Consider the following 19,404-nt stretch of genomic DNA (forward strand, 5'->3'; position numbering starts at 1 on the left):
GACACAACTCCTCTTCTACACTACTCATCCTCTTACATCCCTATCTTAACCCTACATGATTTTAGTGATAGGATAAAAGAGAAGTGTTTCTGAAAAGTTAAGTGGCAAACAAAGAAAATATTGATCTAGAAGATCTAGTTTAATAAAAATGTGTTAATTCTCTTGAAAATCAGGAAGCCAATTTATAGTCATGAAAAAATTATTTATATACTTTGTATTTACAGAATATGAACTTTAAAAAAAAGGAATGATTTCTTAGGATCTCTCGTTACCTTTTTTTCTGATAATAGATTTGAGATATAATTCATACACTATGAAATTCACTCCTTTTTTTTTCTTCCCTGAGGAAGATTTGCCCTAAGCTAACATCTGTGCCAATCTTCCTTTATTTTGCATATGGGTCACCACCACAGCATGGCCGCTGATGAGTGATGTAGGTCTGTGCCCAGGAACTGAACTCAGGCTGCCGAAAGGGAGCACACTAAACTGAACCACTAGGCCATGAGGCTGGCCCCGAAATTCACTCTTTTAAAGCCTACAATTCATTGTTTTTAGTACCACTAAACAGAATTGTGTAACTATCACCACTTATTCTAGAACATTTTTATCACTACAAAAAGACACCCTGTAACCATTAAGTCAATCCTCATCATCCCTTCCCCCTAGCCCCTGGGAACCACTAACTCTGTTTTCTATCTCTATAGATTTTCCTGTTCTAGACATTTTATATAAATAGAATCATGTGGTCTTTTTTGACTAGCTTCTTTCATCCACGTTGAGGCATACAACAGTACTTCATTCCTTTTCATGGCCAAATAATGTTCTATTCTGTGAATATACCACATTTTATTCATCAGTAGATGGACATTTGGGTTGTTTCCACTTTTTAGCTATTATGAATAATACTGCTATGAATATCCTTGAACAGATTTTTGCATGGACATGTGTTTTCAGTTCTCTTGGATATATACTGAGGAGTGGAATTACTGGGTCATATGTAACTCTATGTTTAACTATTTGAGGAAGTGCCAAACTGTTTTCTAAAGTGGTTGCACCATTTTACATTCCCACCAACAATGTATGAGGGTTCCAATTCCTCTATGTGTGCACCAACACTTGTTATTGTCTGTCTTTTTGAATATAGTCATTCTAGTAGGTATGAAGTGTTATCTCACTGTGGTTTTCATTTGCATTTCCTTCCATTTGCATTTCATCATGTTAAGTACCACATTGCATCTTATTGGCCCTTTGTATATCTTCCTTGGAGAAAAAGCTATTCAAATCCTTTGCTCATTTTTAAATGTGTTGTCTTTTTATTGTTGAGTTGTAAGAATTCTTTATATATTCTGGATACTGAACCTTTATCAGATACCCAATTTGTAAATATTTTCTTCCGTTCTGTGGATGGTCTTCACTTTCTTGACAATGTTTTTCATATTTACTTTTGAAGAGATCCAATTTACTTATTATTTCTTTTGTAATTTGTGCTTTTGGTTACTCATATATAGCTCTCATGTCAGATTTTAATCACCCAACTTACTTTAGGAGGTCTATATCTGTTAGCCCAATTCTGCTACTCCATGATGGAAGGAGATTAAGGGCAGGGGGAGTTGGAGCACAGCGAGGTAGAAAAAGCATGGGTTTTAGAGTCTTGAGATGGAGTCCAGTTCTTCTGTCATGGAATTAGTATTTAATCTTTCCAAGCCTCAGTTTCCTACCTGGAAAATGGGGTAATAATAGTTCCTGTTTCATAAGTTATTGTGAATTTGAATTAGCTAATTTGTGAAAAGGGCTTGGTGTACTATCTGGCACACAGAAGACATCTAATAAATGTTAAGTTGTTGTCATTTTTATTAAGAGGCCGTGGAACGAAATTTGGACTTAATCAGGAATTACGGGACATAACTAAAGTTATTACTCTGCTCCTAGCCATGCATTTCTGAAAGGCTGCTGAAATTACATAAAACTATACCTTTGCTAATGGTTATATAGCCTTCAGGCACCATGGAAAAATCTGATAGGCAGACAGCAGAAGAATGTTATTTCTTTTGAATTCAGGAATAAACAATGCTATTTTTGCTCTTTGGGATCCAAAGGAGAACCCTAGACCAAAAAAACGGGCGTCAGCATATTGAATGTTTCATCATGATGTGTGCTTATTATTATTTATCATTAATTAAGGGCCATTTATATAACTACAGGGAAATTAACAAACAAAACTCCTTCCCCATCACTTAGCTAAAAGACTTTAAGAAAAGTCACAGTGATTTTTCTGTTACCTATTTACCATGTTTTACAGCATTACCTCAGAACTTTCATATTAACGAGCCAATCATTTTGCGTTCACAGGTACAGAGTGGTTTAGGCCCACAAGATCGCACACTCTGTTTTGTTATTATAAATCCAGACATCGGTGAAAGTTCAAAGTCAAATTGTCTCCTCAGCCTGCTCCTGCATGGCAGGTAGACTAATAAATGAGGCACCTTCCAACAGAGATGTGCTTATTCATATTTAATAGCAAGAGACCTTTTTTCTTTTTAAACTTTTGTTTAAACAACAGCCTAAAATTTTGCCACTTTATTCATCATCAAAAGTTAAACTCTTGGTGAGTAATTGCCATCATATATTTCCTAATGTGGACAATTTAGAAAATATTAAAAACACTTTTAAAAAAATAATAATCTTATGCCATGAAACATTTACTTTAAGTTAAACTACACGTTTTTCTATTTGAGTTATTCCTCTATTAACTCTCAATGCTAAAACAACACTTAAGGATTACTTTTGTTCTTACAAAGGACAGAGACTAAACAATACCCTGGGGGGTTACAAAGATGAATAACATAGTCTTTTCCACTAAAAATGTGGCAATTCAGTAGGTGATCTAGAAGCAAGGTGTTGTCACTAATGGAAAAATGACAGTGGGATAAAACAAAGTTTTCTTTTCTTTTTGAGGAAGATTAGCCCTGAGCTAACTACTGCCAATCCTCCTCTTTTTGCTGTGGAAGACTGGCCCTGAGCTAACATCCATGTCCATCTTCCTCTACTTTATATGTGGGACGCCTACCACAGCATGGCTTGCCAAGCAGTGTCATGTCCGCACCTGGGATCCGAACTGGTGAAACCTGGGCCGCCGAAGTGGAACGTGAGCACTTAATTGCTGCACCACGGGGCCAGCCCCCAAAGTTTTCAATCATTGCCCAGGTTGATAAGGCAGTACGTGAGATGACAGCCCAAGTTAGAAACCAGCCAAAGGTGTTTTAAGTAACTTACATCATGCTTGTATGTGCTAGGAGGTTTTCTAAGCACCTCACAGAGGGGTAACTCATTCAGTCCTTACAATAACCCTGTGCGGTAGGAGCCATCATTCCTCTTTTTAACGGAGAGGAAACTGGAGTACAGACATGCCAAGCCACTCAGACGAGATGGGAACCCCGGCCGCCTGGCTGAGCAGCTGCTGTACTGAACGACTCTTCTATGCTGCTTCTCAACTCAAATAGGAATTATTACTAGTAGAGTAGCGTTAGGATTTCCGAAATCTCTACTTCTTCAAAACCCCCAAAATGTGGCATATAATAATGTAGATAAATAAAAGATTCAATAACTTTTTCTCTCTTTTAGGAAAGAAGATAAAGATGCTATCACTTTTATCTATGTTTTACTCTAAAATTAAATTCTACATTAAATATATTTTATATACTCTAGTATACAATATGGTTTATGAATTATATGGTTTCTATAATGTCGTCATCTTATATGATGACAATATGCATGTTCCAAAAAAAAAAAATTATGTCTCTGTAAGGGATAAATTTCATTTCCATATTTTCCAGGAATCAATCATTTTGAAAATACCCTTTCATACCATAATAATAGTTTCTTGTGTAGAATTGTTAACTGTTAGTAAATAATATCCCATTTACTGGTATGAAACACTGATGATAATATTTACAAAATTGCTCTTGGTTGAAAAATGCATCTTTACGTTAACAATAGCAACTAGAGCAGATTCAGTTTGGTAGGGTACTTCTTTCAGAAAAAAATACAAAATTAGGTGCAAACAGTAAGTATTGAACTAGAAGAGGTTCATTCCAGTGGTAGGTGCTGACGTTACAGCTTCATCGGCTTCATGGTAAATCCACTACTGCAGATAGCAACTAAAATACATTTTTTAAAAATGCTGTAAGAATAAGAATAAAATAATACCTGAAAAGAATTCTTCACTTTTTTTTCCTCAGAAGGAGCTTGTAACTTTATAAAAATCCCCTCACTTGACCTTTTGCCTCCTTTTTATTTCTCCACTGTCTGGAAAATGCTGCTCACAATAGATCTCTGCATTTTGTGAGGTGAGGAAAAAGAGAGGGTCAGTGACTCGCTCCAGGTCACATAAGCCTGTCACGGCCCGGCCTGGGCTCTTTCCATGATACTTTCAGCATATGAATTTGGAGAAACAATTCCTATTTTGAGTCAGATATGAAGAAGCTTCTTCTCTTAGTGTCTTTATTCTTGTTTTACCAGAGAAGAAACTAAGTTTGGAGAAATTTACAACAAAGCAAAGCACTAACTCTCAAATTCCTGAGTATGGAACATTGTTTAACCTGTAAACCAGTAGCGCTGTTGGAAAAAAATGTTTCATTTTGACATGAGACAGAACTTTACCACTATGTCTTTTTTCTAGAAATAATCACTTTTTTTTTTTTTCCAGAAGAGCCGTAATTTTGAGAAAACTACTTTGCTCAGTACTGGCAGGGGTCTTTTCTCTACCTTATTTTCATGTTTCTTTAAAGTCGTCATAATATGGACTTCAGCCATATGGGGGAAAGGAAATAGCTCGACAGATGCTTGGCTCTTCAAGTTTGGATTTTAAAGTCTTCATGTTTCTACATGTATTCAAATGTATTTTTTTAGCTTTGTCTTCTTTCTTTCCCTGTGTTTATCTCTCACTAAATCGTTTATGTTATAAAAGAACGTATGGGGATAATAAAACAAATAGAAAACCCCTAGAGTTTGACACAGGGCTGTGTGCATTATCACTTCCAACTATGTTTCTATAGTAACACTTCACATACTTTTTTATTGTAATAACAGTAATTCTTGGTTGCTCCTACTTGCCAGCCACCATATATTATCCATACCCAATCCTCAAAACAGTCCTAAAGGGTAGGTATTATTTGTCCCATCTTACTAATGAGAAAAGCAGTGGTTTAGCAAGATTAGATAACTGGACTAAGATGGTTCAGTAAGTGTTGGAGCTGTGATTCAACACGGGTCTAAGTGCCTCCAAGGCTACTGCCCTTTCACCATATCCCACCTTTCAGATTAGAAATACATCATAGTTTTGGGGTCCCCCGCAGCTATTGTGGTGGCCAGCCTTGAGGATGGCCCCATACGACCCCCCTCTCTTGGTATTCCAACCCTTGTATTATTCCCTTCCACGCTGAATACACAGGGGGGACCTGTGTAACCAACAGGATATCGCAAAAATGCAAAATACTTGTTGATGCGGCACTGCTTCAGGGAAAGGGGATCCCAGGCCGAGAAAAAACAAGTGCAGGGGCGTGAAGATATCAAAGTGTGTGGCGTGTGGGAGGGCTTATTTATCAAATTAAAATTTGATGTTTATTAAGTTCTTACTTCTTTCAAATCTATTTTAATTCAATTTTACAATAGTTAAGTTAATTTTTTAATTGTATTTTTTGTGAGGAAGATTGGCCCTGAGCTAACAAGCGTTGCCAATCTTTCTCGTTTTTTGCTTAAGGAAGATTGTTGCTGGGCTAACATCTGTGCCAATCTTCCTCTATTTTGTATATGGGATGCCACCATGGCAGGGCTTGAAGAGCAGTGTGTAGGTCCGCACCAGGAATCTGAACCCGTGAACCCTGGGCCACTGAAGTGGAGCACTCAAACTTAACCACTACACCACCAGGCCAGCCCCAATTAAGTTTATTTTTAAACTTAGTGTGAAATTAAGTTTATATTTAATTTATGGAAACGGAAATTCCAGCCTATATTGCTGCTTGTAGCCTTTTAGTTCTGTAATTTTTTCCCTCTCTTTTCCCAATTGCAAGGATAAAACATTTGGGACGACAGTGAGGCAACCAGTTCAGATCTAATCACATCATTGTGGAGCAGTGAGACGGTCCTGGGCTGTGAGTCAGAAGGTCTGATACCTCATTTGACTTTGCCACTAGCTCTCCTCCCCGCATTGAGCAGATTCTTGACTTGTGTGCCCTGACTGTTCTGCTGAGCTTCAGCCTTCCTGGGATGGGGTCAGCAGTACCCCAGTAAGGGTCAGCCTTGCTTATCAACTCAGGGAGCTCTTTATTTACCCATCACACACCACCATTTATTTATCCATCTAACGTTTATTGTTTTCTACTTTGTGCTAGGACCTGTGCTGAGTGGCTAGTTAGAAAGCAAAGGCAGCAGAGTGAGGAAGAAAGACAAATATAACAGCAAGTGTGACTTGGTGTGTGATAAATACTCCAATGGAAGTAACCAAAAGGTATAGTGTGAGCACTGAGAGAGGGACCTAGGTGGCAGGGTAGGCTTTCTGAAAGCGTGAGACCTGCTCCAGTTTTGAAGGACAGCTCAGAATTCACTCTGCCAGCGTGTCATAGGCAGAGAGGAAGGGGCAAAGACCCAGAACTACTGTGCCTGGCTGGAGCAGGGTCTTCATGGCGCATGAAGACGGCAAGAGATGTGACTCGGGAGGCCCAGCGGGTCACAGAGGGTCGTTCTCAGAGTCCAGAGGACGACTCTGTGAGATAAAGGAACACACTTGTATGACTTCACTGTTCCTGCTTCCAGGTTTCTTTCTGCTTTTGCAGGAGCATGTTTGGAGTGAGGCTCGTTCACGGCACTTTGCTCTGCCCTGTGGGTTTATTGGAGAGAATAAAACGGAAGGTTTCTTTTTCTCCAGTATCATACTGGCAGCTGTTAGCTTTTCACATTAGGCAAAGTTTATTTTGTTCCACTAAGCTTTTGAAATGGGCGGTTTATTCCTAGATCTAAGTATTGCAACAAGGGGATTAACGGGAAACATGTTGTGGGAAATTATAGTTTGGAGAGTTGGGCTAATAATTTAACCTTCAAAGTGTGTCCGCATTGCCTGCCCTCTATATAGCGGGGGGATGTGCCTTTTGCCGAGAGATTGGAGCACCTGGAAGGAGGAGCTGGGGCTGAGGCATTTATTTACTTCACAAGAGTCTCTTCTTATAACAGAGTTTCTTCTATGTGCTAGGTGCTGGGGATAGAAAGGAGAGGATGTACTCCCAGCCTCTAAGAGCTCTAGGTGATAAATGATGTACCATTATTTTCCTGTGGCTCTCTCCCACTGTCTTACAATGATCACAGCTAGCAGTACAACATTTGCTGTGTGCCAAGCACTTCGTATATTACCTCATTTAATACTCTCCACCATCCTATGATTCTCCTCACTTCACAGTTGAGGAAAGTGAGGCACGGAGAGATTGCAGAGCTAGAAAGTGACAAAACTAGATGGATGCCAGGCAGTCCTCCCCATACAGAGCATCTGTGTGCAGATTATGGGAAGCAGTCCACGACTATTTGTTAAATGAAACTACTCATCATCCTGTTCTTTCCCCAATCCTCACAAGCACATGGTGTAAATACCATTGTCTCTTTACAGATAAATTTAACTGAAACCCACAGAATCACATAATGAGTCAGCACAGAATCAGAATCCCAGGTAGGTCTCCTTAACTTTCCTCTTTCAAACAGAGTAGTGTGCCTGCGTCTGAAACCAGTGACCTCTCTGGAGCTGAAAAAGTCACTCTGGGTGGGATGGAGAAACTGAATTACATGACCTTCGAAGATGGATTTGATTTTTGGAAATAGCCCAAATAATCGGAAGCCAAGCCAGGTGAAAAAACTGGTCAGCGACGTGTGATAGTGCCATTTTGGTCATGCACTACCTGAACTCATTTTAGCGGCTTAATTTTGCCACACAGCAACAACAGAAAACCTCTTTTCCTTTTCTGTTACTTGCTTTCCTCATCTAAGCAATATAGGGGATAACCATAATCCATCTATTATAGTGAAAGGCCACCAAGATTTATAGGGTCACGTCTGTAAAAAGTTCCCATGAGTAAGGCACTGCGCAAATAGAAGAGGCGGTTATTATTATTACTGCTGGGTTACACAGAAGCACTCATTCATCACTTATGTACTTCTTGGCAGGGCTTCCCAATTTGCCTTCGTGTAGCTCCACATAGTTACACACAGAAGCAACTCCCAGAACTTTCAATTTAATTACCCTTGCCTGGTTTTGTTTTGGTAAACACAGAGGTGAAAGAAAGAGAGAGAGCGATATGAAGTCGTGTAAATAAACCGGATTTTCTTTTTATCTGTTACAATAAAAAGCTTCTAATGAAAGTGGGGACTTTAGGTTGAACTCATCCAAAATAGATTTCCATGAGGTTTTAAAACTTCTTTTAAAAAACAAGTCAAGGATTAAAGCATAGGTTATTAAATTGTACTTTTGTAAAAAAAATTTTAGATGTTCTGGAAAATTGAATGTAGTGAACACTGATCAAAAACATTTTTGTAACATTAGTTTTTCTAGAAATATTTTCAAAATTGCCAAAAATGAGGGACTGATAACAAGCAGTAACAAGCCAACATGCATTCCACTCCTGAGTTCGTTCCCCCAGCTGGCAGAATCACATCCATTCCTTTGCTCAGCACTACAACGTACATGGCCTGGGTCAAGTTCTATAGATACAAAAAGCTCAGATCTGTCAGAGAGCACAGACACAGAATTAGAATCCGGGGCAGATCCAGGTTTTGTGGGCCTGAAGCCTATAGAAGTTTAGGATGTTCTTTAAGAAAAATTACGAATAAAAAATTAGGTACTAAAGTGAATATCTATTTAGAGTCAGGAAAGAAGTCAAATTATTAAATCGAAAAAGCTGACAAATTTCATAAACATCTCCAAATCTACAAAAGTAATGTAACACTCCTGTGAATTAACTGCGTGACATACGCTATGATATTGTCTTAGAACTTTTAGCTGATACTCATTCATCTCTTCATTTGGCAACAGTTTTGGAGTATTTTCGATAAAGAGATAATTTAGTCTTTTCTCTAGAAACAGCTTAGTTTTTGTTGATAGCTAGACATTTTCTTTCAGATTCAAACCTCTTCTTGATAATGTTGTGCTAAGATGTGATCTGCTATGTGACACACACAGGGGCAAGGACTGTTTTTAGTATTACCTTGTGTTTTGCCCCTAAACACAGGAATTCTGAGAAATTGTGCACTTAGCCTAAAGATGTTTGGTGTACTTATAATTATATCAGCTGCATTATCAAGTATGTAGTCCTGACAGGAGACAATTTCTGTTTTGACTTGGCATTAGTGAGACCAGAATCCACCACTTAAAATGTACACATCTGGGGGCTGGCCCCGTGGCCGAGTGGTTAAGTTCGCGCGCTCCGCTGCAGGCGGCCCAGTGTTTCGTTGGTTCGAGTCCTGGGCGCGGACATGACACTGCTCATCAAACCACGCTGAGGCGGCGTCCCACATGCCGCAACTGGAAGGACCCGCAACGAGGAATATACAACTATGTACCGGGGGTCTTTGGGGAGAAAAAGGAAAAAATAAAATCTTTAAAAAAAAAAAAAAAAATGTACACATCTGGTGACTGAAAGAATTTGCCAGAGACTAGCTTCTGGCTCAGTACATTTCCAACTTTGTTTCTCCTCTTTTACCCACGTACTTCTGATGCATGTCACCTTTAGGACGTGTTTATATCATGATCTCATCTCTGGCCCTGTACTTCTGTATCGCCAAGCAGGGTGAATTGGCTTAGTGGGTGGTGGGAGTATTCCTGGATGACCAGCAATAACTTATGTGCACAAGGAAATAATGGCAAATCACATAAATATATTCCACTAATCCCAAACTAAATGTAGCTCCAAACAACTTTCCCTTCGCTCAGAATGCCAAAAATGCGCCTGGCTACCTGACTGGAGAAGTTGAAAGAGGGAAAATTGGAGTGGAGAGAGAGAGCAATCATAACTGTGGTTAAAATACTGTCTGAAAAGTTTACAGAAATGTGTAACTATGTGAACATCTTGCTAGGGACACTCCCAGGGCCTCGGAAGGGGCCTGTATAACTGAAAGTAGAAGCTTATGCTTCACTGGCTTTATAATAAGCACTCCTCTGGTGGTAGCACATTCTGATAAGTCGTTAACATGGGAAATGGTGCCAATAAATAAGAAAAGGCTGCTAGTTCTGAGGGGTGGAAGTAGGAGGCTACGGGAAAGTCTCCCTGGATATTATTCTAGACCTTCAGGAGGTACATCTTGAAAGATGAATAGGAATTTTCAGGCTTCCAGGATGTTCAAAAGTCTGGTGACAAGAGAGAGGACATGTATTGAGAAAATATGAGTGCTTTATATAAACAGACAGTGGGGAAGTGACTGGCGAAGTTTGGGAAAGAATCTGTAGGTCTATTCTCACCTGGCAACTTTAGTTGCTGGGGAGTTCTATTCTCTCCTGCTTGTAAAATTCTAACTCTGCTATCAAAGAGGCCTTGTCCTCTGCACTTCACCTCTTCATTCTAACTTCTAAGGCCCCATTTCACTACATCCTGGTGCGCTTCCTTCTCTGTCTGCCTTCTGACTTACCACCCCTCACTCTTCTCTGAGGCTCGGCAGAGTTCATAGGTCCTGCTACCTCGACCTTACCTACTAAAAATAGATTTACTCCTTTCACTGAAATACCTCCGCCTGGCCACCAACATGCTCGGAACACTAATACTATTATATATTCCCTTAACCCAATTTTGGTTTCTTTGACTTCTACCTCATTATCCCTGCTCCTGCAGAAGAAAGCCCATTTCCCAGAACTCAGCTTCCTTCAGCTTCTAAATATTACTCTGATCTCTACAACTCCAGTGAACAGGAGCTGAGGCCATAGGCTTACTTCGTGAAAACGGGTCCTGCTCAGATGTCTACTGTGTTCTTGTTTTCAGGTACCAAATAGCACTCCTATCCTTTCCTTAACAGCAGGAGAAGTGGTGGTGCCATAGCTTCCCCTCTGTTCTCTGCCCCTTCTAATTTATCCTCCAGGCCACCCAGTGATCTTCTAAAGCGCAGCCCTGATCGTGTCACGCCCCTGCTTCGAGCCGCCTGCAGGCTGAGGTCCAGCATGAGCCCTGCTTCTTCTCTCCCACTCGCCTGTGTTCTAGACACACAGATGACCCCTCGTTTTCTGACACCTCGTGTCCTCCCTGTCTTCCTTGCCTTCCTACACTTGCCTTGCCTTCCACGGAACCCTTTCATACCCGTACACAGCCTCCTTATCTGAGAGATCACGGAATCACCTCCTGCAGGAAGCCTTCCCAGACTTCTTCTTCCACACGCAGAGGGAGCTGTTCTCTGCTTTGTTGCCTTATAGCATCTGTGACTTCCATTATAGGATTTAAGTTCATTTGCATTAAAATTATTTATTAGCCTACATCCCATGATTCATTGTGAAATAACATATTATTAACAACAACAATAACAACAAAAATAACAACAAGTAACACTCAGTTTCCTGGTCCATAAAGAGGGGGTCCTAATAAGAAGAGTTGCTGTGAGGGGTAAATTAAATTATGTAACATGCCGACAGAAGGTGCTAGATAAATGTTTGCTCCCTAAGCTATTACTAATAAACAGGACAGAATTTTGTGCAGTCATCCATAAGTTAGTATAATAACTATATGTAAAAATAGAGAATAGGTGAAAAAAGCAGAAGACAAAATTATATATCTATATCTACATACCATTGCTATAACTATGTAAATGCTCTATATTCAAATAGATACAGATAAAAAGGCAACAAAAAGTGAAAATAGTGTTGTAAGAGTTGTGAGGATATGGATGATTCTTAAACTTTTGATTTCTTCTAGCTGTTTCAAATAGATATGAAATAAAATTGAGGACTCTGAAAGAAAAAATAGCAGGAGAAGTGGGTTTGGCTAAGAAAAAGCAAGGCTCTTGGGAGAGGAGAGGGAAAGGAAGAAGGGCAGACATTTCCTCTTGCCCTCACTACTGGCAGCTGGAAGAGTAGAGGAGTAGAGGCAGAGTGGTTGGAGCCACTAAGCGGAGGCATGATGAGTGTGACGGCAAGGCTGCCTTGGACCTGCCAAGGTTATTGTTGACTGCAGCCTAGAGTGGTCCCCAACTCAGAGCACAGGAGTCTGAGCAGGCCTGGGCTGGTCCCACCCTGGTCCCACATTTCTGCTTAACGCTGCTTCATATTTGCCCTCCTTGGTTGCCATCTTGGACCTTGTTTGTATACCCAAGGCCCGTGGCAGCCCATTCTACACGTTAGCTCTGCTGGGCAACTTTCACCTTTGCCGGAAACTGAAATAGAGTGATACTCTAAAGAGAAATGTTTTGGGAAAACAAGTTTCTTGAAAGCAATAGATCTAATGGCTGATTTGCATAATAAATCTCCAAAAGCTAATTAATTCAATAGAAATTTCCGATTTTTACTTGCTAAATGACTAATTTGTGGAACTATTAATTCACCAGAGCCTTTTTCAGTCAAGTACTTATAAAGTTTACAGTAATTCATGTTTTTCAAAGCCTGCCCAATGTTCTGCATATTTTGGGAAATGATGATTTCTTGTGAATTTTGAATGTTGAGGTACTGTGCACATTGTGAATGTGAAAGATTTTCAAATGAGGAACATCTCAGCGGAGGCCAGGAAAGCACTCAATAGTTTCAATAACCTCTTAGAAACCTTAATTAGAAGGGAACCTTGTTAACCTAAGAAAGGCTTATGAAACCTGAAATGTGAAAACATTCTCTTTAAAATCAGGAACAAAACAAGAATGCCTGGAATTACTACCTATCTTCAACATTATAATGGAGTTCTTTGCTTGTATAATAAAATAAAGAAGGCTTAAAAGGAGTAAAGATCAGAAAAGTAGAAACAAAATTTGTATTACTTCAAATAGTAGTACCGTCTACAAAGAAAACCTCTTAGAGTCTACAGATTAATTATTAAAAATAAGATTTTGCAAGGATGTTGAATATAAGATCAATTTAGAAATTTAATTACATCAACAAAAAAAGGCAGTTAAAAAATAGACATGTTGAAAAAATCCTCCTCCTGTGTTAATAAGGGAAATGCACATTAAAACCACATCAATGTGCCATTTCTCATCTTTCCAATTGGAAAAAGTTAAAAGGTTAGACAATATAGATGTTGTTGAGACAGCAGAATAACTGCATAACTGCGTAATGATACGGAACTTTGGGACACAATTTAATATTAATGAGTAAAATTAATCGTGTGCATCACCTATGACACAGCAGTTTCTCTCCTAGGTACATACGTTAGAGGCAGTCTCACACAGGCCCACTGGGAGACATGGGCAAAGATGTAGCAGGGCTTGAATGAGCAAAAAACAGGAGATAATAATCTATGGGGGCCAGAATGCCCTCCTAAAGTGAGCATCACATCTTGATACTCTTCTACTCTAAACCTTCCAGTGGCTTCCTATCACCATTAGAATAGAATTCTAACTCCCTTCATCCTCTGCTTCTCTCTCCGATTGATTTCATCGTGCGTCCCTCTCCCCAGGTTCCTCAAGACACAAGATCTTCCCCACCTTGGGGCAACATGCTCCTTCCCTGGTATTCCATGGTTGGCTCTTTTTTCGTCCTCTAAGTTGGCCTAAATATCACTTCCTTAGAGAGTCCTTTACTTGCCCCTCCATCTAAATTAGTTTTCCTCATCTTATTCTCTATCTTAGCCTTGTATTTGTTTCCTATAGTAACATACATTAATATTCGAATTATGTATGTATGTGTGTATTCATTCATAATTTTTTTGTCCTGTCTTCGACATTAAACTAACAGCCTCAAGGAGCATAGGGAGTAAGTCCGTCTTGCTTATGATTGTATCCCCGGTGCCTTCCACACAGCCTGGCATAGAATAGTTACTCCGTAGGTCTTTGTTGAATTGAATGATTGAATAAAAACACTGCGTAAATTGTATCTGTGCCTACTTGAAGTAGTTTGTTGATCTGAGAGTACATTTTATTAGCTCTAGTTCATGGAAGGGATAATCGGATAGCACAACAGCCACATAAATTAATAATATTTATTTAGAAGGTAAAGGGAAGTGTTTATCTGGTCTTATTTTTGCCCTCAAATAATTAACCAACATGTACCTGAATGCGTCTACAAATTATTTTCAATAATTTTATATATAATACATTAAATAGATCTTTGAACTAGAATAAAACTCCTCCAATGCCAAAACTGTTTGGAGATATGTGTAATGTTTTTAGGTTGGTTCTAATACACATTGGGGGAAAAAAACCCACTTATAGATATTGATATTTAATATTCTAACATGCACATGAAATAGGCCTGGGCTTTTTTTGAAAGAGGCTTGAATTTAGGTTGATGCAGTTTTTAATTTTATTTTTATTTTCTATTTGTTTATCTATAATCATTTAAATTGTATGTATTACATTTATTTAAATTATACTTCATGGATTTTATATAATTTTAACGTTTATTTATGTCTATGCATTTTGATTTAATTTTATTTTTCTTGGTGAGAGCTTGAGCTCCAAAGAAGAGTTTGCCCTAGCGTTCACATTAGAGATGGATTAAGCAGAAAAAGCAATTTGAGAAACACGCAAAATCAGCAAAATATAGAAATAATGCAAGAGTTTTACATTTTCAATCACAGAAATTGTGCTCTTGTTCAAACAACCACATTGCATCATTTTAATGATGAGTGTAAATATTAAGCTAACTTTCAAAAAGATGTATTTAGCAACATTTTGCATAAATTCAGACTCAGTCTCTAAAACTTCTTCTTAAAATTATTTAATTTTGTATTTATAACCTGACATTCTGATATGTGAACACCATTATTTGAAATGGAACTTCTTTGTTTTCTATTTAACTTTTAAAAGCTATAATTTTGAGCACTTCTTTGTGTAAATGATTTAAAATAAAACAAATGATTGGCTTTCTGGATATGGTTCTATGTAAAAGTCAACTTCAGGAGTGGAGGTCATTCCTCTGCCTTCATTTGAGACGTTTACATGAAAGTTACATTAAAGTTTTCATCAAAGTTGGATGAGAAACTTTTTTTATAATTGATTTCCACTCCGCTTAATTTCTACCTTTTATATGTTGCTAGAGAATTATTATGAGACAAAATGAATAAAGAGTTAATAAATGAATTTTCATTAAAAATATGCAATTATCAGAATAGTATTGATACAGATATTCACATTTACAGCTAAAAAGGACATGTTCTGGATCTGGTCAAAGCTGTTGTAAATCACTGTATGTACAGTAAATAGTTGAACCAGAGCAGCTAGTGCTATTTTAATATTTAATCTAGAAGGCCAAAAAGTGGGCAATTATTTTAATATTTTAATAGCGACTATTTTAATAATAGCACAGGCTATTTTGACACCAGAGTAAGGTTTTTGGGTTAACTGTTTGCCTTTACTTCCTATGAACCTGAGAGTGAATCGGGAACTGAGGAGCTGCATAGCTGGCAAGTTATCCGGTACTAAAAAGTCCTAAAGAAGACACCAACAATTACTTTCCCTTAATAGTGGTAATAGTTCTGTTTGCTTAGCTGATCACATCTCTTGCCATGTCCCCCCTTCAAATCCACTGACCCAGATGTCTAGGCTGTGCCTTCTCTTTCCCCTTGGCAGATTGCTACCTCAGGGGCGAGGAAGGAGCTCTCCATGGAACACCCGTCAGGTGGCAGAGGCCATCAGCGGGGCAGACAGCATGTACCCACCTGAGAAACACCGAGCTGGGGCTGTCAGCAGAGCTGTGTGGGGCCTCGGCGTTGGGCTTCCTTGGGCTGCCCGGAATCTCAAACCGGAACACTATGTCGCTGGAAGACGATGTCTTTTTCTTCATCATTGTGTGCTTGTCGATCACTAAGTTAAGAAATAAGCTCAAAGGCTCATTTCTGAATTTCCCCAATAATGTGAAAATCTCTTGACTTTTAGCTCTGCTCAGTTCCCGCATTGCAGGAAGCTCTGTTTTCACATGACTCCTAATCTAGCCGAGGCTATTTTTTTTGAAGTCAGTTAATGAGTAACATGTAAGTATAACACAGAGTGGATTTCATCCTACCCACGTTTGCTCTAAAGGAAAAATAAACGTGTTTGGGAAATTTAGCTTTCAGTTTACTGGTACGAACACCACACAACCCTGTGGACTAAGGCAGAAAAGTCTATGGAAAAGTAAAGACTTAGACAAAACAAAACGATGAGGTGCAGAGATGGGTAACATCTAAGCATTAACGGCAGAGGTGCTTTTTCTAATCCCCTGGGCCTGACCAGCAGCGTGAAGAATGTGGATGTGCTTTATGTCTTTGCACATACATGAAATAACCAGCCCCCCAGCGTGTTGCAGCCAGTGCTTGGCAAGACGCGCGGGAGCTTGAAGGCTGTGCTGCTAGGGCCCCGGGGCCTGTGGAGTTCTGGAGTTCTTGGGAAAATGAAAGGTACAAAGTCAAAGGAACCTGAGCGTTATCTATTTTGCTGCGTTACAGGAAGCTGTGACCTGTACCCAAACAACAACAACGACAGCAAACAAATAAAAGACACTAGAAGGCAAGGGCTCCAGCTCCATCTCCGTTGTTTGCTGGTTGAGTAACCAAGCACGAGTGATCCCAACCCTGCTGAGCTTGGTATCTGCCATGCCTATCTCCCAGGATTAGGATGAAGTTATGTAGGAGAATATGCTGTGGAAATTTCCAAATCTGTTATATATTATCGTTGCTGTTATTTAGCACCCATTTAAGCAGAAAGTTCAGAAAATGAATTTCTTTATGTGACAATCTTCAGTCACTTAATGTTCATGCACAAGGAGAACATCGGTGTCTCTCCACCAGTGTTCCTAGGAGCAGTGAAGGATTTGGTCCCAAGCAGCTATGTTCTCTCTCTCCTTGTTCCCCTTGTGATTAGTCAATGACATTGGGGAATGACTGGCTTAAGTGAAGCACACAGATTCTGACTGTGGAAGAGAGCAAAGTTTCCTAGCAAATCAAACCTTTAGCCTTGGCCTCCTCAGCACTTTGCTCGAACCAGCTGATAACCAGCCAGGGACAGTTCTGTGCCGCTCTGTGTGCAGTACTGACTCTAAGCACACTTTTGAAGTCAGACGAAGGATTTCACCAGAGCCAAACAGAGCGAACAACTTATCCCAGTTTGTCGGAGGTTTTCCTGGTATTGCCGCTGAAGGCCCCGCATCCTAGGAATCCCTTAGTGCTGGGCAAACCGTGACAGGCGGCCACCCCAGTTCCCAGTACCACCATGCTGCAATTCTGGTGGTGCACTGCACCCAGCTCCCCTCCTTGTCCTTCCTGGATAAGCTAAGCTATACTAAAGTATTGGATTAAACAAACCAATCATACTACCTCATATAACAGCAGCAACCTGCAAGGTAGTTTCTGCTTCCTGTAAACAAAAAAGTCTAATAAGCACAGATATTCATAATAATGAAACATAATATGTTACTCTCTGAGGCGGGTTTGGAATTTAACTGGAGGCAATGCTTAACATAGAGCAAAATGTTTCTTAAGAAGGAAATTCCAATGTCAGCAGCCAGTCTTTGGATATATTTTTTAATAGAGAAGCCTTCTTTGTACTCATTCAATCAAGAATATTTTATTAGCAAGGCTCCATGCTAGCTGCCGTGAGTGGTACAAAAAGATTTTAAGAAACGGGTCCTTGCTTCAAAAATGTAGCTAGGAAGAGATAATATACAGAATTGAAAAGTTAACTAACAATAAAAGAGGGAGGAAGACAGTAAATCAGGCTATTTTTTCTTGACTCCCTGAACCACCTAATCTCTTTTGAGTCTATGTAGCATCTCTGCTAGATAATTTCATAATAACATCTTATTTAATCCTTGCCAAAACCACATTTTTACTGCTAATGAAACTTATCTTAAAAAGGTTAAGCAACTTGGCCACAACTAAGTAGTTATAAGAATGTGGTCATGCCAGAATTCATTCATTCAACAAATGTGTATTGAGCATTCACCTTTAAAAGGAGTTAAGATCATTTGAGACTGGGGTGATTTAGAAAAGCCTAATGGAAAATGTGGAGTCTGAGTTGAGCTCTGAAAAATGAGGAGACATTGGAAAAACAGACAGGGATGAGAGTAGAGCTCATGAACAAATAAATAGGCACGGACCAGGTGTGTGGGAGAATGGAGAGTTTGTGTTGGCCAGGTAGGGGAGGAGCCTTAAATATTTGGATGGACGCTGTATTATGAAAGACCCTGAATGCCAGTGGGCTGTTCAAGCTTTGTCTTGTAGGTAATGGGAATAAAATGATGAAAGATTGGTTTGATAGCCATGGGCATGATGCTTCAGAAGCAGAAAGAGATGAACTGGACCATTACTGCAATCATCTGGTGATATGGTTATTTCATTTAGGCAGCGACTGCCAGCCTATGGGAGCAGCTCCGAAGTAGTTCCAAGAGTATTCATTGAACTCTTATGTAAGATGTTGAGTTAATACCTTATCATAAGAAATTGTGTCAAAGATGAGGTTTGCTGAAAGTCTAGAGCAAGAGTCGCAAACTGAAATGCCTTCAAGTGCCAGAAAGGTAAGTAAAGCTATAAGGTGGCACTAGAAGCCAACAGAGTGGTAGAAAAACACAGGGCTTCTGCCTTCCCCAGGGGCATTCAAGTTTTAAATGTAACAGATCCTGGTGGGAGGGGCAACCTGAACCTGTCCGAGGGTGGGATTCAGCTGTGGCTTGCTCCCTGAAGGTTACTTCTTGATATGAGCTGCTTATGCTAAATCTTTCAAAATTTGCTAGTAGTTATGTTTGGACTTTATATTCAAACGGGAATAAGGTTCTGATGGCACACGACCCCTGAAAGAAAATGTGAATTCTGACTGCTTAATTTTTTAAGATTAATGGCAGTTGACTGCTGTGCCCCAATCCATATCAGCAGGCACACAGCTGCCACTGTCTGACCCCTTTGACTGGTTGGATGCAGCCTCTGCTCAAGGCACTCGTAGCCTTTGCCACAGCTTTCATTTTTGTGTGTGAAAATTAAAACAAAGACCAGGCAATCAAAGATAAACAACTGGAGTAGGACGTTTACGTCAATAGAACTATAAAAGGAGTTACACACTGGCAAAAAATGAATAATCTATGATGACTAGAATACAACTAAAATAAAGATAGCAGAGACTCTTTTATATCCATTCATGGAAATTGAAATTAAAAAACAAACCAAACAAGGCAAAAGCTGACAACTAGCAGACAATTTTAAGAAAGACCACCAGTGATTCAAGTATCTCATTTTTTTGATGCTCTCCAATAAGTCACAATATTATATCTTTATAAATAGAGAT

The 19,404-nt window shown here is 39.4% G+C and overlaps 1 protein-coding gene across 3 annotated transcripts in view; it reads right to left on the reverse strand.

Annotated features, from left to right (window-relative positions):
• The window catches only part of GRAMD2B (GRAM domain containing 2B), a 130,731-nt gene extending 114,202 nt beyond the window's left edge, over positions 1–16,529 (reverse strand). For 2 of the 3 annotated variants that reach the window (XM_070233137.1, XM_070233140.1), the window contains exon 1: positions 15,813–16,087. In XM_070233137.1, coding sequence (XP_070089238.1) covers positions 15,813–16,048 — 236 coding nt within the window. In that variant the 5' untranslated portion in view covers positions 16,049–16,087. Of the gene's footprint in view, positions 1–15,812 lie in introns of all 3 variants that reach the window. The other variant, XM_005599465.4, reaches the window with a different exon arrangement.
• Positions 16,530–19,404: the final 2,875 nt, after the last annotated feature.

Source organism: Equus caballus, chromosome 14, assembly GCF_041296265.1.
Source record: "Equus caballus isolate H_3958 breed thoroughbred chromosome 14, TB-T2T, whole genome shotgun sequence".
NCBI classification, from domain to species: Eukaryota; Metazoa; Chordata; class Mammalia; order Perissodactyla; family Equidae; genus Equus; species Equus caballus.